We start from the raw sequence: 24,052 nt of genomic DNA, 5'->3' as shown, positions 1-24,052 counted from the left end.
ATAGTCTAAAACTTCCCTAACCTGGGAAAGGAAATAGCCACCCAAGTCCAGGAAGTGCAGAGACTCCCAGGCAGGATAAACCCAAGGAGAAACACACCAAAACACACAGTAATCAAACTGACAAAAATTAAAGACAACGAAAAATTACTGAAAGCAACAAGGGAAAAACGACAAATAACACACAAGTGAACTCCCAGAAGGTTAACAGCTGATTTCTCACCAGAAACTCTACATGCCAGAACGGAGTGGCATGACATATTTAAAGTGATGAAAGGGAAGAACCTACAACCAAGATTACTCTACCTGGCAAGGATCACATTCAGATTCGATGGAGAAATCAAAAGTTTACAGACAAGCAAAAGCTAAGAGAATTCAGCACCACCAAACCAGCTTTACAATAAATGCTAAAGGAACTTCTCTAAGTGGGAAACACAAGAGGAGAAAAAGATCTACAAAAACAAACCCATAACAATTAAGAAAATGGTAATAGGAACATATATATCGATAATTACCTTAAACATGAATGGATTAAATGCTCCAACCAAAGGACAATGGCTCACTGAATACATACAAAAACAACACCCATATATATGCTGTCTACAAGAGACTCACATCAGACCTAGGGACACATACAGACTGAAAGTGAGGGGATGGAAAAAGATATTCCATGCAAATGGAAATCAAAAGAAAGCTGGAGTAGCAATACTCATATCAGATAAAATAGACTTTAAAATAAAGAATGTTACAAGAGACAAGGAAGGACACTACAAAATGTTCAAGGGATCAATCCAAGAAGAAGATATAACAATTTTAAATATATATGCACCCAACATAGGAACACCTCAATACATAAGGCAACTGCTAACAGCTATAAAGGAGAAAATCGACAGTAACACAATAATAGTGGGGGACTTTAACACCTCCCTTACACCAATGGACAGATCATCAAAACAGAAAATTAATAAGGAAACACAAGCTTTAAATGACAAAATAGACCAGAAAGATTTAATTGATATTTATAGGACATTCCATCCAAAAACAGCAGATTACATTTTCTTCTCAAGTGTGCACAGAACATTCTCCAGGACAGATCACATCTTGGGTCACAAATCAAGCCTCAGTAAATTTAAGAAAACTGAAATCATATCAAGTATCTTTTCTGACCGCAATGCAATGAGATTAGAAATCAATTACAGGGAAAAACATGCAAAACACACAAACACATGGAGGCTAAACAATACATTACTAAATAACCAAGAGATCACTGAAGAAATCAAAGAGGAAATCAAAAAAGACCTAGAGACAAATGACAATGAAAACACAATGATCCAAAACCTATGGGATGCAGCAAAAGCAGTTCTAAGAGGGAAGTTTATAGCAATACAATGCTACCTCAAGAAACAAGAAAACTCTCAAATAAACAATCTAACCTTACACCTAAAGGAACTAGAGAAAGAAGAACAAAAACCCAAAGTTAGCAGAAGGAAAGAGATCATAAAGATCAGAGCAGAAATAAATGAAATAGAAACAAAGAAAACAATAGCAAAGATCAATAAAACTAAAAGCTGGTTCTTTGAGAAGATAAACAAAACTGATAAACCATTACCTAGACTCATCAACAGAAGGAGGGAGAGGACTTAAATCAATAGAATTAGAAATGAAAATGGAGAACTTACAACAGACACCACAGAAATACAAAGCGTCCTAAGAGGCTACTACAAGCAACTCTATGCCAATAAAATGGACAACCTGGAAGAAATGGAGAAATTCTTAGAAAGGTATAACCTTCCAAGAGTGAACCAGGAAGAAATAGAAAATATGAACAGATCAATCACAAGTAATGAAACTGAAACTGTAATTAAAAATCTTCCAACAAACAAAAGGCCAGGACCAGATAGCTTCACAGGTGAATTCTATAAAACATTTAGAGAGGAGCTAACACACATCTTCTCAAACTCTTCCAAAAAACTGCAGAGGAAGGAACACTCCCAAACTCATTCTATGAGGCCACCATCACCCTGATAGCAAAACCTGATAAAGATACTACAAAAAAAGAAAATTACAGACCAATATCACTGATGAACATAGATGCAAAAATCCTCAACAAAATACTAGCCAACAGAATCCAACAACACATTAAAAGGATCATACACCATGATCAAGTGGGATTTATCCCAGGGATGCAAGGATTCTTCAATATACACAAATCAATCAATGTGATACACCATATTAACAAATTGAAGAATAAAAACTATACGATCATCTGAATAGATGCAGAAAAAGCTTTTGACAAAATTCAACACCAATTTATGATAAAAACTCTCCAGAAAGTGGGCACAGAGGGAACCTACCTCAACATAATAAAAGCTATATACGACAAACCCACAGTAAATATCATACTCAATGGTGAAAAACTGAAAGCATTTCCTCTAATATCAGGAACAAGACAAAGACGTCCATTCTCGCCACTCTCATTCAACATAGTTTTGGAAGTCCTAGCCACAGCAGTCAGAGAAGAAAAAGGAACACAAATTGGAAAAGAAGAAGTAAAACTGTGACTGTTTGCAGATGGCATGATACTATACATAGATAATCCTAAGATGCCACCAGAAATCTACTAGAGCGAATCAATGAATTTGGTAAAGTAGCAGGATACAAAATTAATGCACAGAAATCTCTTGCATTCCTATACAGTGATGATGAAAAATCTGAAAGAGGAATTAAGGAAAGAACCCCATTTACCACTGCAACAAAAAGAATAAAATACCTAGGAATAAACCTACCTAGGGAGACAAAAGACCCGTATGTAGAAAACTGTAAGACACTGATGAAAGAAATTAAAGATGATACAAACAGATGGAGAGCTATATCATGCTCTTGGATTGGAAGAATCAATACTGTGAAAATGACTATACTACCCAAAGCAATCTAAAGATTCAATGCAATCCCTATCAAATTACCAGTGGCCTTTTTTACAGAACTAGAAGAAAAAAATCTTAAAATTTGTATGGAGACACAAAAGACCCCGAATAGCCAAAGCAGTCTTGAGGGAAAAAAACGGAGCTGTAGGAATCAGACTCCCTGACTTCAGACTATACTACAAAGCTACAGTAATCAAGACAATATGGTACTGGCACAAAAACAGAAATACAGATCAATGGAATAGGATAGAAAGCCCAGAGATAAGCCCATGCACCTATGGTCAACTAATCTATGACAAAGGAGGCAAGGATATACAATGGAGAAAGGATAGTCTCTTCAATAAGTGGTGCTGGGAAAACTGAACAGCTACATGCAAAAGAATGCAATTAGAACACTCCCTAACACCATACATAAAAATAAGCTCCAAATGGATTAGAGACCTAAATGTAAGACTGGACACTATAAAACTCTTAGAGGAAAACAAAGGAAGAACACTCTTTGACATAAATCACAGCAAGATCTTTTTTGGTCCACCTCCTAGAGTAATGGAAATGAAAACAAAAATAAACAAATGGGACCTAATGAAACTTAAAAGCTTTTGCAAAGCAAACTACAAACAAGACGAAAAGACAACCCTCAGATGGGAGAAAATATTCGCAAACGAATCAACGGACAAAGGATTAATTCCCAAAATATATAAACAGTGCATGCAGCTCAACATTAAGAAAACAAACAACCAAATCCAAAAATGGGCAGAAGAACCTAAATAGACATCTCTCCAAAGAAGACATACAGATGGCCAAGAAGCACGTGAAAAGCTGCTCAACATCACTCATTATTAGAGAAATGCAAATCAAAACTACAATGAGGTAGCACCTCACACCAGTTAGAATGGGCATCATCAGAAAATCTACAAACAACAAATGCTGGAGAAGGTGTGGAGAAAAGGGAACCCTCTTGCACTGTTGGTGGGAATGTAAATTGATACAGCCACTATGAAGAAGAGTATGGAGGGTCCTTAAAATACTAAAAATAGAATTACCATATGACCCAGCAATCCCACTACTCGGCATATGCCCAGAGAAAACCATAATTCAAAAAGACACATGCACATCAATGTTCATTGCAGCACTACTTACAATAGCCAGGACATGGAAGCAACCTAAATGCCCATCGACAGATGAATGGATAAAGAAGGTGTGGTACATATATATAAAGGAATATTACTCAGCCATAGAAAGGAATGAAATTGGGTCATTTGTAGAGATGTGGGTGCATCTAGAGACTGTCATACAAAGTGAAGTAAGTTAGAAAGAGAAAAACAAGTATCGTATATTAACGCATATATGTGGAACCTAGAAAAGTGGTACAGATGAACTGGTTTGCAGGGCAGAAATAGAGACACAGTTGTAGAGAACAAACGTATGGACACCAAGTGGGGGCAAGTGGCGGGGGGTGGGGGGGGATGAACTGGGAGTTTGGGATTGACATATATACACTGATATGTATAAAATGGATAACTAATAAGAGCCTGCTGTATAAAACAATAAAAATTAAAAAAAAAAAAAAAAAAACAGTTCCTGACCACCAGTAGTTTCCAAATCAAACCAGTGCAAAGGTTCTTTTTTCCTAAGTGTAAATAATTATGGGGTAGTGATCCTATGACAAAGATTCGCTTCACTCTCAAAACTGTCAAGATTTAAAGCAAACAGATGGGCAGCCAATATCTGACAGTAAAGAAGAAAAATTAGCAGTTAATCAGGGCTCTGTTGTCAGAATTCTCTGTTGGCCTGACCATTTGTTTAAACTGAGCCCTTGGATTCACGACTACTTGTCCATAAGTCATAATGGACCTACATTTACGTAGGTCTGATAAAAAATCACTTAGCTGCTGTTTCTTGGGAAGAACTGAATATATTTGTAAACACAAACACCTATGTTATTAGTATATAAACTAGGCAGTGATCCTACATAAGGTGATATCAAATATGTATTGTTTATACAAGAGCTGAAAATACACTAACTAATAAGCGTCCTACAAGTTTTTTGGACAGAGCATACAATACAAACTCATATTGCTCTTACGTTTCTACATAACATATGACCCATAAGTGAACAGCAAACCCAACCCGTCAGCAGTAAAACCCCAAATTCATATCTGGATACTGGGGCCAGAATACTACAAATGTAATTAAGCTGATTAGGTTCTAGAGATGCTGTTTTCTCATAAAATAATTTGTGTAGTTGGTGGGGAGGGGGGTGTGCTTTACAGCTTTAATAAGGACAAAAGCACCTGTTAAGCTTTTCAAATTAGGAATAGCATGTAAAACATCATACTTCTGTGGACAGTTAGAAACATAAGAACTTCAGTTACTTGACAATTTCAAAAGCTGACTCTAAGAAAGATAAAATAACCAAAAGATCAACCTTTAGAGCACCACTTTACTTTCTCAAAGTGTCACACCTCATAGTGACAATCTTTAGAATGCCAGAATGTTTAGAAATTAATACTTAGTCCAATATCACCATTTTTATAGATGAGGAAATCAAGATCTGGCCTAGACACTGGCACTTAAAAGGGGGTGGGGTGGGACGCAAGGTCCTGAAAAGGGCACTGAGCTTCTGGGAAGTAGGGCTGAAGCCCTGGCTGGCTGGGGAAGCAGCTCTGTCAGGGAGCTCAGAGCTTTGAAGGAAACTGTGCTCAAAAACGTGGACAGGGCGTTGGGGAGGAGCTGCTTCTCTGAAAGGCATAATCCAACATAAAGATATTCTGGGCATGGAAGTTGGGTTACCTTCCGAGCCTGGGGTCCTCTTGTGAAAGATGCTTCCCTGGGACGAGGGGCGGGAACAAAGCACTCGGTCACTACCCTCATCACTGGAAGGGCCAGGGAAGCAAACTCTTTTCGAAAAACACGGAACCAGACATCAAGACTAAAGGTGAATATGAGTGCAAAAGCTGTATCATCGATTCGGTTTTACACAGAACAGAAAGGAATCATCCCCTGACTTGCACATCTGTCTCCAGCAAACTCAAGATCCAGAAGTGAACAAGGGCTCAGAGGCCAGCTCCTCAGTGTGTACCTTACAAGGCCCTGGGAGATGACGATTCCTATTTTCAAGATGCTCCAACCCTGGGGAGGGCACGAGGGGCAGCAGATGTGCTGGTGATTTTCCGCTTGCCCCCCACCCTGGAGATGCAATCTTGGCCTGTGTCTGTGCCCTGGCTGACCAACCTCTCTGACCCTCATTCCAGCCAGGCTCATCCAATGGGAGGCCCTGGTAGGAGAAAGCGGGATAGGAAGAAGTCGTCGGAGTATTTCCTCCCATTCTCTCCTGTGGCCCCTGCCTAGGGGCCCTCATCTGTGGCCCCCTCTCCTGGGCTTAGCTGTAGCATTTCCTCCCTGGACCCTGCAGGCCTAGGGGGCTTCAATGCCCTCCTGGTCTCAGTGCTCCTAGCCGGTCCCCTTTCACTCCTTCATTCAGTTGATACATGTGAGTTGGAGTCTGTCTCCTGCCAGGACCACTAGGGAATAGAAGCCATGAAATAAACATGGCATCTTATACTCACTTCCACTTACTTGGAAAAATTTTATATTGAAGCTGAGACAGCAGAACAGAAATCCACATAAACCTTAAAAATAAACAGACCTTCCAAAATCTTCAAACTCCAAATACTGCTGCGTTGGCAGGTCACAGTCCTTTGGTCTCCAGAATCTTTAGTGGCAAGACAGGGAGAGGATGCTTAACTGGAAACTCCCTCAGGCTCTCCTGCTCTCTGGAATTCACTGATTGCCTGAGGGAGTCAGGGAAGGGGAGGGTCCGACCTCAGGGGAGGGCTAGACCAAGCAGAGATGTTGAGAAGAGGCACGTGACCCAGAGGAAGAAGCTGGAGGAATGACAGCATCTTTAGACCACAGCCCGTGTAGGGAAATCACTCATCCTCTGAGGACATCACGATTAGAGTCCAGTACTTTGACTGCTTTCAGAATAGAGTCGGCCTTTGGCAAAAAGTCCTGCTAGAAGGCCAACGTATTTTGTTACTCAAGGGGCGGAGAAATGTATAATCCATATTACAACACTTTTCACAAAGTCTGTGAAAATTAATTTAATATCGACTAAATAACAGATGTGGCCATACCTAAAGTGAGCACATATCAGTCATTTAAAAGAAGATTAAAACACAAGTCTATCTGATTTCTGGTAATACTGGATAAAGTAAGGGTTAACCACCATCTCTTGCCCCAAATTCCTCTCAGTTGAACCCAGAAGAGAGGAAAATGCAGGCTGTAGGGGCACATGCGTAAAAGGAGACACTCCTGGGCTTCTGGGAGGGGACACAGGGCAAAGTTACCGAGTAGAAAACGAACTAGCTGGAGAGTCCTCCCCGGGCCCCTCCAAACACCCATTTCATTCAAATCCCTTTCCTCCCTCCTCGTCTCTCTCAAATATTATGTCCCTGCTAATAAGCTTTCATCGAAAATCAGGTTCTGAAGTCAAAAAACATTTGGACACTACTGGTTTAGGTTAAACACAAGTGTGTGTATATATATATATATATATATATATATACACACACACACGTGAACTGCTACTACAGACAAGTAAGGAGAAGACCACCCATATCTTTTAATACCTTCCTGATGAGTCTTCTTAAATGCACTCTTATCCAGATATACAAGGCTTATCTTTCTCAATATCTAATCCCAAGCAGGATTATTTTATTTCTAAGCATTTAACTTTTTTAAAAAGATTAAAAAATTAAAGGAAGGCATTGAACTTTAGGAAGAACCAGAGGGCTAATCTGCTTACCTGCTGTCCCCAGCATTTGCTACGTACAGCTTCCCCAAAAGGCAAATCACGATGAGGGCTGTGCAGCCACCAGATATACTGTATGAACTCCTCTCTCGTTCGATTTGTAGGTCCTGGAGAAGAAGACAAAGTTAGTACTGGACTGTACAGGAACAAAGACTGTCTTAGCCTTGCTCCCTCGACACAGCCCTAAGATCTGAGTACGACTCGAAGAAGGGACAAGAAAATCTTTAGTACTGGCTTTCTATCAACTGACAAGCATTTCTGGAGAGGACACTGGCATAAAACGGTCGCCTACCAGACCATGTGCGGACCAGAGACAGGAAACAAGGGAAGGCAAACAGATCTAATCAGACAAAAATGAGAAGAATTAAACCAATTGTATTTAATACATATCATGGCTTACGGAAAATTCAGTCTTTGTATGGACAGCCTGAGCTGCTGTGGAAAACAGATGAGAGGCTAATAATGTCGAGTGCTTGGACCTGATCAATGTTTTTAACCCCAAAGTCTCCAGTAAATAAATTCCTTTACAGCTAGACGAGACAGGTGACTTGAAGGACTGTGTCCTCAATTCAACTTGGCAGGAGTCCACCCCCGTCTTACTGATCAAAGATAGAAGCTTCTGAACTCTGAACTAACGTCCTCTTCCCAAGGCCACTAATTCACAAGAGGGACACACACGCATAGTATCAGCCAGCCGTCAGTGAGCACTTCCTCTGTGTCAGGCAGTGCGAGAAGCACTTTACATATAGAATCGCATCTCATCCTCACAACTGTAACATTCACCTCACTGTTCAGATGCAGACAAGTGGGGAACTTGCCCATATTTACCCTGCTGGAGTCTGGATTCCAATCGGGGTCTCCTCCTCTAAAGCCTAGTATCTATTACCTGCCACCTAATGAGGTCTCCCCAAGGAAATTAAAAATAGAACCACATTCCTGTGGACAGAGATGCATCATCCTCCAGACAGATGTCTGTGTGAAACGCTGTGTCAGTGACAGAAGCCAGGGTTCCTTGACCTCAGACAAATGAGAGTCGTTAGGAAAATAAACCGAATGCTGGCCAAAATAATGGCAAATGTTCTCATCGCCATCTATTGTTGGGGCCAAGGAAGAAAGGACGAGGGTGGGGTACAGAAGAGCAGGAAACGGTGCTCTGGCTGATTCTGAGGCTGCTGTCGGCTGACCCAGGGCCCGTTTGTGATGCTTAGAAACCCACAGAATTAGAACTCAGCTGCTTCAGCCAGCCTCCTGATGGGAAGCGGAGATAATTCAGTAATCCAGCATTTATCGGCAGCTGCCGTGCTCCAGAGGCTAGAGGCGGTAACACAAAGTCAGAGAAATCACCAAGGAGAAGCTGGAAACAGGAGAAGAGCCCGAGCTTTGAAAACAGATTAAGAACACAGTATTGGTCAAAATGTAAGGAGGGGAAAAGTACGAAGACAAGACCTGGGAGAAACTAACATACTGGGAATGAACTGAGTAAAGGTTAAGGGCCGGTGGAGGCGGCGGGGGGGAAGCTGAGGAACCATCGGTGGGGGGGGTAAGAATGAGTGTACTATATGGGACGTGATGGTTTAGAAGCAGGTGAAGAAGAATTCCAAAAAGGGGTTGAGTGAATGACAACATCAAGTGCTGCAGACAGGTCAAGCACGAGGACCACCCCCAAAGACCACACTGAATTTTAAAAATTTATGTACAATCTCTGTATAAATTAGCTTAAAGGGGCTGTCATGAGGATTAAATTAGACGGCGTAGATGAGGGGCTTCGGAGACCAGCTAGCTTCTCCCCACAGCCTGGATCCCATGACTGAGAGCAGAGACCTTTCTCGCTCAGTGCTAGATCCGCAACACCCATGTTGGGCCAAGTAAAACGTAATTTAATAAATATCTATTCAATGGGCAAATAAAGAAATACATGATAAAACGCCTGGGTTTCCAATTATCTCCCCACCATTTTACCTCTGCCTTAACACGAGACATGTGTCCCACCATTCATAAGTGAAAAGCTTACCACATGCATAAACACTCACTGAGATAATAATTAAGCAGGAACCCAGACTTCTAATAACACGCAGTCAATTGACAGGAATGAATGAATGGTTCTTAGAACCCAAGCAGGGATGGCAGGAGGCTGGAGGGTGACACGGGAGGAGGGACACACGTCAGCAGGGAAAGACCGTCACAAGAAAATGAAAGACGGGAAAGAAAACATCAAGATGTCAGAAGTTCCGTCTGTTGAACCTCCAAACAGTGCATCAAAACAGAACCAACAACCCTATTCACAAAGGAGTTTACGGGTAGGTTTATGCAATTTTTTTGCATTTAAATAAATAAAATAAAGTTGATATTATGATAGATATATATTTCATCAAATTAATATAGAAACTGGTACATAAAGCCCATACTAACATTTTTAATACACTGGAAAGAACTGCTCTAGCTACAGAAACTATCCTTTCACATCCAGAATCACTATTTGTTTGAATACCTAAAGTCTGAATGAAAGGCAGTTTTGAGTAAAAATCCTTTAAGCACCCAACTGCTTACGGACTGGAGTGTGAATGATGCTTGACAGACTTAAACCATTGGTGCGATCCAAAAAGTAGAGTCCACGTGAAAGAGCCGCCCACGTCAAAGAATTCCTCTGGGACTCAGACAAACAAGTTTATTCTGCATTGTAGGTGTCTTACTTATCATGGTTTACATCGCCAGAAAATGATTATAAAATTATTTCATCTTTTAAAAAAATATCAAGATAGAGTGTTTGACACTAAGATTTTTCTGCTACAGCAGAGTTCACATTTGCCTTTCATTTAGGGGGAAACATTCCAGTTAGCCTGCCCATTGAATGCCTTGTTATGACATTAATAGCGTGAGTCAGTATTTTTTTCTAATTGATTTCATCATTTCTTTCATCTTTTCCTACCTTCCCTCTGCAGTTCCCCCAGCATAAGGAATGCAAATTTGGCAACATTTCCACATAAACAGTGGACCAAAGTCTAGCTATTTTTTATACAAGAAACTTCGCTAACAGACTCATGCTTTCATCACCTCCCGCCTCTGCGTGCTAATAGACATATGCGTGTGCGCTCAGACGCACACTTTAATTACATGTGTGCTCTCTGGGATCACGGTGAAAGGATTTGAAAGATGTGTTTCCACAGACTTCATCCGCCCTGTAGGATTCACTGACATGAAAATACGCTCTTTTATTTCTTCTTCTAAAACTGGGTGTTAACTAGAACATATTCTAAAAATAATTGCTTCCCCCTCCCCTCCCTAGAAGACAAAATAGCACATTTTTTTTCCTACACCACCTACTCCTCTTTAAAAGATGCTTCACAAAATCTTAGTACTAAAAGGAACATTAAAGGACCATCTGGGTGGTCCTTCTACTACCAGATCAAACATGATAAATGAAGTCAATAAAGATATATTTACTGTTGAATTAACTACCTAATTTCTTCAAACTCTTAACTTTTCCAGTTAGCTTAAGCTTCTCACACTCTACATTTAAAAAAAAAATTTAAAAATGTATCCCTCAAGAAGTTTGGGTACTTTTTTCAAAAGATTAAGGAAATCATGAAAAACTGCCCACCGCTTGCGCTAAACAAAGACCGATTTGGAGTATCTCCCCCATTTTAGCTGCCATGAACCTCAAGACATAAGTCTAGAATAAATTACCAGCAAAACACATGCACATACTATCATTCCTTTTCCAGTATGATCTAAAAGGATCAACTTCAGTGACTCAGAAGATTCCATTAACAAGATAATTGATTTATCTGTTCAATCAAGAGTCCCTCTCAAGGCTGCTTTCTACCTAGCAGGACTGATTTATCCTGTGTTGCATCTGTCTAAATATTACATTTAAGCAAGGATTATCTCTAAATCAAAGAATGGATCCAATTTTTAAGACTTGGGATTGTATTTTGCTCCTTTTTGTTGCAAGGAAGAATGAGAGCAGTGAAGGGAAAAAAGAATGTGTGTGAAAGGAGACTAATTCAGCAGGAAAGAATTGCAAGAAAGAAAATATATTTTTCGGAACCACTGTAATTTGGTTCTAAAGTCCCACAGATGACGCAGCTCCAGGATCATTGTTTGTTTCCTACCAATTTCAGGTCGCAAAAGGAAAGCAATATCAAACACCAGAAGGCAGCGAGTGTTGGGTGGTTTCAATAGGACCTGGCACCTCCCCCTAGCTGGGTTAAAACATGGTTATGAGCACACTGCTAATAGCGTCAGTCACAAATAATAAGATTCTGCATGGTTTTAGTATCTGGGCCTGATTTCGGTTTATTCTGAGAAGCCAATCTGTCAGCCAGGCAATGGGGAAGGGACAAACCAGCACTGCCTAATATCGCCACCTGCTGGCTGTTGGTGGAATCACATGCTCATTCCTTCTCGGAAGAACTTCCTGTTCTACTAAAAACAAAGACAAAACAAAAACAAAAAGCCTCTAGCTTAAATACAGACAGACCAACAGGTCCACTTACCATTACTATTCTAATTCTCAAAACCATTAAAATTTATAAACTATAAATTAGCTTTGCATTCGTCCTCCTTTTTCACCATCGTGTCACCATATGGTTTTTACCGACAAAGCCAAGCTGAGTGGTATTTCCAACCATTTACTCAGTGACAGTAAGATGTATGCTAGTTTTACAAGTTAAAATGTTGCCATTTTTCTCCCTTCGTAACAATCAAACCTCCAAAACATTCTTCACTGTAGCGAGGAATCTATACCCACACTGAAAAGGAAATAGGACAGAATTTTGAGATCCTCCTGCCTGTGTCTATAACTCAATTCCTGTAGGTAAAAAAGGTCATCACTGCTGACTTGCTTCTGATTCCTAGGAGGGCAAAGGTCTCCTGCAACTATACCAACAATGGAAGTGACTTCTTACATGACTCCCCTGTTTTTGGAGGGTATGGAAGTAGGAAGGAGACTGACATCAGGACTTAGAAGACATTTATCTTCTTCGTATCTGTCATCTTGAGCCAAGCAACCACCTAAACATAATAGGTGACAAAACTTAGCTGCAGAAGTAGGCATTGTTACAAAGTGTAGTTGGGAAGCAGAAATGAAGTCAGTCAGAAAGTTCCTGAGATCCTGGTCCTCTTGGAAGCGAGGGTTCATTTTCCACGGTGGACACAGGAGGAGCTGGCCACGCAGCCTTCACTCCGAAGGGAGATCCAAGATGAGATACAATAGGGGACCACAGGGCAGACCCACTTCTGCCAGCATGGATCAGAGGCCCGTGGTCAGAGGTCACCTCCTCACAAGCCACATACTGTGCCAGACAACCCCAGGATCAAAGAGAAGAGGAAAAACAGTGCCTTCAAAGAGGCTTACAGTATTTGATGAAACTTACCATCTCCTCTGGTCCACAGCGTTTCCCCCCCCCACTTCTGTTAGTCTTTATTTTTCGATGGGTACCTACTTTTTCCTAGAAATAGGTACTATTTATTCTGGTCTGGTGTTTCTGAATCTTTTTATCCCATTTTCTCTTTCAGATAGATATGAACATTTCACTTAATGTCACTCAGAACATTAAAACAAATGAGATACTATCTATCTCTGTGTTCGTATAATGTGACGACAAATACCCCCAGATACAAAATCCAATGTTTTCCTTCTAGACCCCCATGGTGTCTAGAAGAATGCTGGTTATAAAATATAAGCAATTGAGGGCTTCCCTGGTGGCACAGTGGTTGAGAGTCCGCCTGCCGATGCAGGGGACACGGGCTCGTGCCCCGGTCCAGGAAGATCCCACATGCCGCAGAGCGGCTGGGCCCGTGAGCCATGGCCGCTGAGCCTGTGCGTCCGGAGCCTGTGCTCCGCAGCGGGAGAGGCCACAACAGTGAGAGGCCCGCGTACTGCAAAAAAAAAAAATATATATATATATATATATATATAAAATTGAGAAAGGCACTGGTGGGAGGTGGGGAGAGAGGAAAGACCTCTGATTCTACTTTGCTGAACTGTCATAAATAAGGCAAAACCCCAAACGAAAGGCAAGCTTTGCCTTTAAAGATATTATGTTACATTCTGAATCTCAGGAGGGAGAGCTGCAAATATGTCATCAGTGTGGCAAATTTGAGGCTTAGATGCTAGGCATCGGGAATTTTTAGGGATTGAAAGTGCAGGAGAAAGCAAGAGAGCCACAAAGCTGAAATGACTGAATCTTATTCAATATTGAGTTTTCCTATTACAGGGGATCAGAATGGCATAAAACCTGCAATACCTAAAGAACACCTAGAAAGTTAGAAAGTAGCTGGCTGTTGTGAGGAAAAAAATTAAGAATGGCCGGGAGATTCCAAACCTGCTCCCCTCGGAAAGGTCTAAAGGAGGAACCACCAAGGTCAGGCCAACAGAATAAGGAAATCAGCTGTGTGTTGAGCATTTCAAACCAAAGTTTACCTTTAAACGCTGACTCTCAAAACCTAATAGCGAGAAAGGGTGGAAAGAAAAAGTATTTTTTATGAGTTGACAATGGCCTTCCGTAGTATGCGGTATAATTTCTCTGTTGTAAGTTCTGAAGCTCAACCCAAGCTATTTAATGGCCAAGTCAGGCACTTTTCTGTGACGCTGGAGTAGATTTTTCCTGAAGTCCCTGAAGAAGCAAAGAAAAAAACTAGAGCATCTCTATAATTAGGGTAAACATATGACATCATCCAGGCAGGGACACTTTTGAGAGTAAAAGGGGACAGTATTAATAACTATTCTGGGCCAACAGGCATCAGCTGGCTCAGTCCCCAGCCGTGCAGGAGGCAGGGCCACACTGCCAAGAACCAGGAGAACCAAGGAATGATGAGTATTCTCCCTTAAAAAGTCCAAGCACATGGTGCAAAGCCCAGGTAGCAGGCATGCTGGGGGCTAGACAGACAATCTGGGAAAAACGTTAAGTGTGAAGAAGAAGCTATAGGGTGGGGTGGATTAGAAAACAACAGAATGGCTTAAGGCCCAAAATCCATATTACGGCACAGCAAGTCATCCACAGGCTGGTTACAGATGGCCTCTCCAAGTCCCCTTACAGCATCCCTGCACTTGGAATCTGCATCTAACCATGGTGGACGTCAGCTCGCTGCCTTCGGCCCACCTGGGTTCTCTCCGTGATGTGGGTCTTCACCCAAACGGCTGTCTCTGCCCAGAGCACTCTCCCAGCTCCCACGTTCTGTCTGCTTTCTCCCTACTCTCTGACAGCACTGCTTCTCCAGGGAACCCTACTTCATCTCTTTATCAGATTCCTACCTACTCTGCATTTCTTCTCTCGAGGCCCTTCCCATTTATAGTTTATCTGTTTAATATCTGTCTTTGCCTAATTTCTTCCATGCTTTTTTCCCAGCTAGCCCTGGCTTAGAGTTAGTTCTCAACCAATATTTATGGATTGAATGAATTACACAGGAAAGCGATGTGATCTTTTCGCTGGCAACCAAGTGTCCAAGAAAGATTTCTGGTAATGAATCAGCTAGTGAAAAGTTATTAAAAATTTAAAAAACAAGAATGGGGCTCTTTACTAAGTATGTTTCTGAATGAGCCTCTCAAGTACAGTAGGTGCTAGGAAACCTGCACCATTAATGGGCAGAAACAGTCTGAGATCGCTGTGGAGGCTTGACTCAATGTGACATTGGCCTCTAGTGGATGAAGTGGAGAATACAGCAGTGCGAAGTAAAAGATACCTCATAGTACTAGCAATTACCGAAGGAAATAAAAAAGCCAAAATTTCTTCTGCTTTTTTCACTTCTATCATGTAAACTGACTTCTTCTCCCGTTAGGGGGAAGGTCCACTGTCAAACTGTCACCTCAATTCAATATTTAGCTTTCTGAGCATCCGTGTTTAGAAACAGCTATTCACATCAGAGCCTCCATGACAGAGGGAGATTTTTATACCAAGCCCAAGGAGGAGTCCATTTTTCTAACCTTGATTCCTTTTTTTCCTAAATAATCTTTTCTTGCCTCCTGGTGTTTTTCTTGGGATTGAAGGCTACCAGATACTCCTGACATGGGGGTGCATTTTAAACCACCTGCTACTCAAAAGGGTAAATATGTGACAAGGAGAGAAACGTTGGAACCGAAGAAGAAATGAGCTAAAGTGAGGAGAGACTGCAAATTAGAGGCATGAGTATAAGAACAATTCTCTGCCTTGTAAACAAATCAGATGATGCTCTTTAATATTATTTACTTTTCTCCTCTCATTAGCACTCAACCTGACATCGTGAGATCCTGGAATGTGCACGGGGTGTACATTCAATTCTGCAGAGATGCTTCTAGCTGCTCCTGCTCTACCTAAGAGCTTGTCATCACTTTTTAATCTCTAGGTTATAAGGACACTACTGCCCACTCACCTTACTCTAGTCCTTATAACATCTCTACATATCTCCTACTGTATCTGCATACAGGATGCTGCTCAGGAGAGAAAATCTTTGGAACCCAAATAGTTGCCTCAGTATAAGTGAGCTCAAGGGGGTGGCACAGAAGAGACCTTCTGTGTGCATTCTCACCGGGCAGAGGGACAAGCAGGGGACACCGGGAGGGCAGCTTAGTGTGTTCTCAGGAGGGAGGCTGAATCCCCTGATCAGATATATTCAAATTTAAATGTACAAACAAATCCACGTTCCCAAGTAAAACAAAGAATTCTTGGATACTGGCTCCTACTTGCTTTAAGCAGTGGGAACCACACTGCCAATCATGGGAAAACAGCTGTTCTCAGATTAGATCTGTATAGCAAGCGTACTTCTGAACACTTTACTAAAAGCTCCATTTCCCCAAACACCTGGAATTCGTGTACATACGTGTAAAACAGATGGCAACCGAGCTCACAGTTTCAATTAAGTTCAATCCTACCAGCTGGCATCCCTAAGAGTTGGCAGAAAGAGAAGCAATACGCGTCCATTTAATAAGTCTATCACCTCACTCACTATCCCGCTTCCATCTTCTTTTACACCTTTGCCGGCACGGGAGGCTAGAACTCTCTTGCTGCCCACTTGTTTTGAGAATGGAAGCCCTGCTGTAAAAGGAGCAGACGGAGGGGACCATGCAGCAAGTGGACAGGTCAGAGACATGCCCTTCCAGGGAACTTTCTAAGAAACAAGTATGTGGCTTAAGCGACCACCCGGGCCCCTGCTGCCCTAGAGTCTTCAGTGATACCTACCATTTCCTTGAATGCGCTTTCAAGAGCCCCGATGACGAGGCACTCGTGCGGGATCTTCTTCTCGGTGAAGAAGCGCGTGGGCGGGGTGCTGGGGGAGCCGGGGGCGCCCACCCCTCCGCGGAGCGAGGCCGCGCGGGTCAGAGTCCGGCTGTTCGCGGGTGTGTGGTCGGGCTCCTCGCCCAGGCAGGTGGGCGGCAGCACGGCCGAGTTCTTCAGGATCTCCACGATGTCCTGCAGCTGCTCCGTGACGTGGTGCTGCAGCAGGCGGGATGCCACCACAGCAGCCCCGGACCCCGCGTGACCGTCAAACAGCGACCAGTAGTGGCAGGAAACGCCTTCTGATTCCTGCGGGAGGAGGGCGACAAGGAAGAGTGAGAAACGCAGTGGCCACTGCCCCAGGGTGAGGGTGTGACACCTCCAGGGGTCAGCGCATCCATCTGGTTGTCTGTCTGCAAACAACGGGGTCAAAACCGAGCAAAACACTTAGGGAAGGGTCCCCAGATTCATCGCTGATGTTACCACCACCCCAGGGAGAAAGTGGTCCCTGCCTGTCCACCCAGGGCAGGAGTCCAAGTCACCACCCCCTCAGTTGGGGTGAGATCTACTTTAATTTGATGTGCAGAAGTGAGAGGTAAAACTCCATGCAAACAGGTAGGTCTTTACAGTTTTAACAGCTAACCCCTCACCTCCCTTCTGCTGCAACCCCCAAGCAGGTTTGACCTGGAGTCTCTGGAAGAAGTTAGGTCTTTTTTACAGATTCTTCAAGGGGAGATAAATAGACCCATTTTCACCTCACAGGGCTTTTATACTCTCAGATAATTGCCCCATCTGCTTATGTCTACATCCTGAATTTGTGGAACATGTTTTTCCCTTGAACACCCAGTCTAGTCCACCCTTCACAAGATGCAGTCAATTCAAATCTCCTCTTCATGTTTCCTACTCCCCTCAGTTTTCCAGTTGTCACTCAGCATCTTGGCTTCCTCTTCCTACCCTAAAGCTACATGCAGCCCATGTTCCCTCATCTACCACAGATCTTGTACCTGCTGGTTGATTCTGAGACTATTTCAAGATGAACACTTTTAAAAACCATGTTTGAATCACATATGCCTAAGATGTTAGTAGCTATAGGGGGGAAAAAAGCAGCTCAATTATGGTGTAGCTAGAGGGATAAGATATTAAATACTGAGATTAAATAGGTAAGGTGCATATAACATCCACTACTGACAACTAGGCTTATCTAGCCTGCAGCAATAAATGTTGAATTCTTTTTTTTTAGTTGAAGCCATTATATAAAGTTCTTTTGGTCTATCTTACTTTTTTAATTGAAAGTATTTGACCTATAACATTGTATAAATTTAAGGTGTACAACATGCTTATTTGATACATTTATATATTGTGATATAGTTGTCATCATAGCAATAGCTAGCATCTCTATAATTGTGGTTTTTTGTGGTTAGAATAATTAAGATCTAATCTCCTATCAAGTTTGATTATTATAATACAATATTGTTGTCTATGTTATGTTCACTGTACTGTGCATTATATCTCTAGGACTTTTTTACTACTCCTTGCAAGTTTGTCCTTTTACCCAACATTTCTCCTTATCGCTCCCACCCTCCAGTCCCTGGTAACCACCATTTTGGTCCATCTTAGAATGATGCTGGAAGATACTGCGTACTTAGGGTGATATATGCCATTACTCTATTTATGCCCTTTAAAACTCTGTTTTTACTCGATTCTGTGCTAGATGCTTAGAGATAAAATAGTCTTTTTTTTGTTTTTTGTCAACAGATATTTACTGAGCACTCTTTCTGTGACAGGCACAAAAGTAGGCAGTGGGGATGAAAGACTAGATGAAAGATACAGAGACAGGGTCTGATTTTAAGAATCCAGTGGAGGAGACAGACACTGATCAAATAATCACACAAGTACATGTAAGATCATAATTCTGGTGAGGGGACAAAGTGCTGTGAGGCCAGCCTGCAAAGGGGCATATTGGAGGCTTCCTGAGCACATGAGGACCAGGCTGAGGACCACTGGAAATTCACAAGATAAAGAGGGGAAAGGAGGGAACACCAGGCAGCAGGAACAGCAGGTGCAAAGGCTCCGTGGTAGAAGGTGTGTGATGGTCAAGAGGAGACTGGACCATGGCCATGTGGCTGAATAGGGGACAGAGGCAGGAAAGGAGGGAGATGACATGAGACTGGAGAAGGAGGTAGTAGTTGGACCACTCAGTCCTTCCAAGACTTATGAAGGATCTTGGCTTTAGCTTAAGAGTAACAGAAAGCCATGGATTGAAGTGGGAGTTAGAAAATAGATTTGCATTTTTAAAAGATTTGTATTTTTAAATCATTTTTATTTGTATTTTTAAAAGATCATTCAAGCTAAAGGTGAGAAGATGGCGGTGCGAAGACACAGAGGTCGCGTCACCCCACAACTGCCAGACGCTGGTGGGGAACCCCGATGCCCAACGAGATGGGAAGAACCCCCAATCGAACCGGTAGGACATGGAGGGACTGAAGGGGGAGGAGAAGTGGAGGCTGGACAGGACCGGTGCCCCTGAGGTGTGTCTGAGAGCGGGGAGGGGTTCTGGGAGCCCTCCAGTGCCTGGAGGGACCCTCAGGGGCTTGGATCAGGGTGGAGCGCACCCAGCGTTTCCCCTGCCCAACTGGCTGGGGAAGTCTGCCCAGCTCTCAGGCCAGGTCCTGTGCCCTCAGAAGTCCCCTCTGGACCGGGTTGGTCCTGGGGGCATAGCAGAGAGGCCGGGAGAGAACAGGAGAGGCAGGTGGAGGGGCCCTCTGGGACCCAAGGAGCAGGAGAGGAGCAGAGGACGTTTGCCCCACCCACTTGGGCCCAGGGAGCCTGCTGAGCTCCTAGGCTGGTCCCCCGCCTTCCAAAGCCCCCTCCAGGCCGCATAGGCCCTGGGGGCATAAGAGGGAGGCCAGGAAGACCAGGAGAGGTAGGTGGGAGGGGACCTCTGGGACCGGAGGAGCAGGAGACAAGGGCATTTGCCCCGCCCACTCAAGCCCAGGAAGCCTGCTGGGCTCCCAGGTGAGGTCCCCTGCCCTCTGAGACCAGAGGCAGGAGGCAAGCCTGGGCCCCTTCTGTTGAGGCTAAGCCCCACCCCCCACAGTTCCCAGGGCCTTTTCCAGCCTTGTGGGTCCTAAGCGTAGGCCCCGCCCACCAACCAAATCTCTCCCTTGCCTAGGCCCCGCCCTCCACAGCCAAGGCCTTTTCCACCTCATTTTTTTTTTTCTCCTCCTCTTTTTTACTACTGTGGTTCTGTTTTACCTTCCGGTTGTTATTTCATCTACGTTTTTATTTTTATATTTTTTCTAACATATCTGTTAGTTTCCTCATCTAATTTTATTTTTTACTTTGCTATTGTTCTCCTTTTTTTTTTTCTTTTTTGCCACCCTGTGCAGCTTGCGGCATCTTGGTTCATGAGCCGGGGGTTGGGCCAAAGCTCCTGCAGTGGGAGCTCTAAGTCTGAACCACTGGACTAACAGACCCCAGGGAATATTCATCGGAGTGAGGTCTCCCAGAGGTCCTCATCTCAGCACCAAGACCCAGTTCTAACCAATAGCCTACAAACTCCAGTATTGGAAGCCTCAGGCCCAACAACCAGTAAGATAGGGACACAATCCCACTCATTAAAAACTTAAAAAAAAAAAAAAAAAGGGACAGCAAAAAAATATGTCACAGTTGAAGGAGCAAGGTAAAAACCTATAAGACCAAATAAATGAAGAGGAAATACGCAATCTACCTGAAAAAGAATTCAGAGTAATGATAGTAAAGATGATCCAGAATGTTGGAAATAGAATGGAGGCATGGATTGAGAAAATACAAGAAATGTTTAACAAAGATCTAGAAGAACTAAAGAAGAAACAAACAGAGATGAACCACACAATAACTGAAATGAAAAACATACTAGAAGGAATCAATAACAGAATAACTGGGGCAGAAGAACGAATAAGTGACCTGGCAAACAAAATGGTGGAAATAACTGCTGAGGAGCAGTTATAAAGGAAAAAGAATGAAAAGAATTGAAGACAATCTCAGAGACTTCTGGGACAACACTAAATGCACCAACATTCGAATTATAGGGGTCCCAGAAGAAGAAGAGAAAAAGAAAGGGTCGGAGAACCTGCTGTATAGAAAATTTTTTTTTTTATAGTTTTTATTTATTTATTTTTTTTGCAGTACGCGGGCCTCTCACCGCTGTGGCCTCTCCCGTCGCGGAGCACAGGCTCCAGACGCGCAGGCTCAGCGGCCATGGCTCACGGGCCCAGCTGCTCCGTGGCATGTGGGATCTTCCCGGACCGGGGCACGAACCTGTGTCCCCTGCATCGGCAGGCAGAATCTCAACCACTGCACCACCAGGGAAGCCCATGCTGTATAGAAAATTTTTAATGTAAATTTAAAAAAAAGAAAAAGAAAGGGTTTGAGAAAATATTTGAACAGATTACAGTGGAAAACTTCCCTAACATGGCAAAAGAAATAGTCACCCAAGTCCAGGGAGCACAGACAGTCCCATACAGGATAAAACACACCAAGACACATATTAATCAAACTAACAAAAATTAAGTTCAAAGAAAAAATATTAAAAGCAGCAAGGGAAAAACAAAAAGTAACATACAAAGGAATCCCCATAAGGTTATAAGCTGATTTTTCGGAAGAAACTCTGCAGGCCAGAAGGGAGTGGCAGGATATACTTAAAGTGATGAAACAGAAAAACCTACACCCAAGATTACTCTGCCCAGCAAGGATCTCATTCAGATTTGATGGAGAACTCAAAAGCTTTTCAGACAAGCAAAAGCTAAGAAAATTCTGCACCACCAAACCAGATTTACAATAACTGCTAAAGAAACTTCTCTAGGTAGGAAACACAAGAGAAGAAAAAGACCCACAAACACAAACACAAAACAATTAAGAAAACGGTAATATGAACATACATATCGATAATAACCTTGAATGTAAATGGATTAAATGCCCCAACCAAAAAACACAGACTGGCTGAATGGACAAAAAAACAAGACCCATATATATGCCGTCTACAAGAAACCCACTTCAGACCTAGGGACACATACAGACTGAAAGTGAAGGGATGGAAAAAGATATTCCATGCAAATGGAAATCAAAAGAAAGCTGGAGTAGCAATACCTGTATCAGATAAAATAGACTTTAAAATAAAGACTGTTAACAAGAGATAAGGAAGGACACTACACAGTGATCAAGGGATCAATCCAAGAAAAAGATATAACAATTATAAATGTTTACACACCTAACATAGGAGCACCTCAATACATAAGGCAAATGCTAACAACCATGAAATGGGGAATCAACAGTAACACAGTAATAGTAGGGGACATTAATACCCCACTTACACCAATGGACAGATCATCCAAACAGAAAACAAACAAGGAAACACAAGCTTTAAATGACACAATAGACCAGATAGATTTAACTGATATTTATAGAACATTCCACCCAAAAGTGGCAGAGTACACTTTCTTCTCAAGTGTACATGGAACATTCTCCAGGATGGATCACATCTTGGGTCACAAATCAAGCCTCAGAAAATTTAAGAAAATTGAAATCATATCCAGCATCTTTTCTGACCACAACGCTATGAGACTGGAAAACAATTATAGGAAAAAAACTGTAAAAACCACAAATACATGGAGCCTAAACAGTGCACTACTAAATAACCAAGAGATCACTGAAGAAATCAAAGAAGAAATAAAAAAATACATAGAAACAAATGACAACGAAAACTCAATGACCTAAAACCTATGGGATGCAGCAAAAGCAGTTTTAAGATGGAAGCTATAGCAATTCAATCTCACCTCAAGAAACAAGAAAAATCTCAAATAAACAATCTAACACTACACCTAAAGCAACTAGAGAAAGAGAACAAAGAAAACCCAAAGTTAGAAGGAAAGAAATCATAAAGATCAGAGATGAAATAAATGAAATAGAAATGAAGAAAACAATAGCAAAGATCAATAATACTAAAATCTAGTTCTTTGAGAAAATAAACAAAATTGACAAACTCTTATCCAGATTCATCAAGAAAAAAAGGGAGAGGACATAAACCAATAAAATTAGAAATGAAAACGGAGAAATCACAACTGACACCACAGAAATACAAAGGATTATAAGAGACTACTACAAACAACTATATGCCAATAAAATTGACAATCACGAACAAATGGACAAATTCTTTGAAAGGTACAATTTTCCAAGACAGAACTAGGAAGAATTAGAAAATATAAACAGACCTATCACAAGTAATGAAATTGAAACGGTAAGTAAAAATCTTCCAACAAACAAAACTCCAGGACCAGATGGCTTCACAGGCGAATTCTAACAAACATTTAGAGAAGAGCTAACACCAATCCTTCTCAAACTCTTCCAAAAAACTGCAGAGGGAAGAACACTCCCAAATTCATTCTACGAAGCCACCACCACCCTGATACCAAAACCAGAAAAAGATATCACAAAAAAAAAGAAAATTATAGACCAATATCACTTATGAACATAGATGCCAAAATCCTGAATAAAATACTAGCAAACAGAATCCAACAACATATTAAAAGGATCATACACCATGATCAAGTCGGATTTATCCCAGGGATGCAAAGATTCTTCAATATACACAAATCAATCAATGTGATACACCACATTAACAAATTAAGGAATAAAAACCATATGATCATCTCAAGAGATGCAGAAAAAGCTTCTGACAAAATTCAACACCCACTTATGATAAAAACTCTCCAGAAAGTGGGCTTAGAGGGAACCTACCTCAACATAATAAAGGCCATATATGACAAACCCACAGCAAGCATCATTCTCAATGGTGAAAACTGAAGGCATTTCCACTAAGATCAGGAACAAGACAAGGATGCCCACTCTCGTCACTCTTATTCAACATAGTTTTGGAAGTCCTAGCCACAGCAATCAAAGAAAAAGAAATAAAAGGAATACAAATTGGAACAGAAGAAGTAAAACTGTCAGTGTTTGCAGACGACATGATACTATACACAGAAAATCCTAAAGATGCCACCAAAAAACTACTAGAACTAATCAATGAATTTGGTAAGATGGCAGGATACAAAATTAATGCACAGAAATCTCTGGCATTCCTCTACACT

General features: G+C 41.9%; 1 protein-coding gene across 2 annotated transcripts in view; it reads right to left on the bottom strand.

The window, feature by feature from the left end:
• The window catches only part of PPM1H (protein phosphatase, Mg2+/Mn2+ dependent 1H), a 262,737-nt gene that overhangs the window by 125,397 nt on the left and 113,288 nt on the right, over positions 1 to 24,052 (bottom strand). For both annotated transcript variants that reach the window (XM_079938193.1, XM_079938192.1), the window contains exons 3-4: positions 16,893 to 17,237; positions 7,732 to 7,844 (exon numbers count right to left, since the gene is read on the bottom strand). In XM_079938193.1, the coding sequence (XP_079794319.1) occupies positions 7,732 to 7,844; positions 16,893 to 17,237 (458 nt within the window). The remainder of the gene's footprint in view (positions 1 to 7,731; positions 7,845 to 16,892; positions 17,238 to 24,052) is intronic.

The sequence above is a fragment of the Stenella coeruleoalba genome (genome assembly GCF_951394435.1).
Source record: "Stenella coeruleoalba genome assembly, chromosome: 11".
NCBI lineage: Eukaryota > Metazoa > Chordata > Mammalia > Artiodactyla > Delphinidae > Stenella > Stenella coeruleoalba.
This window is presented reverse-complemented; position numbering and strand designations above follow the sequence as displayed.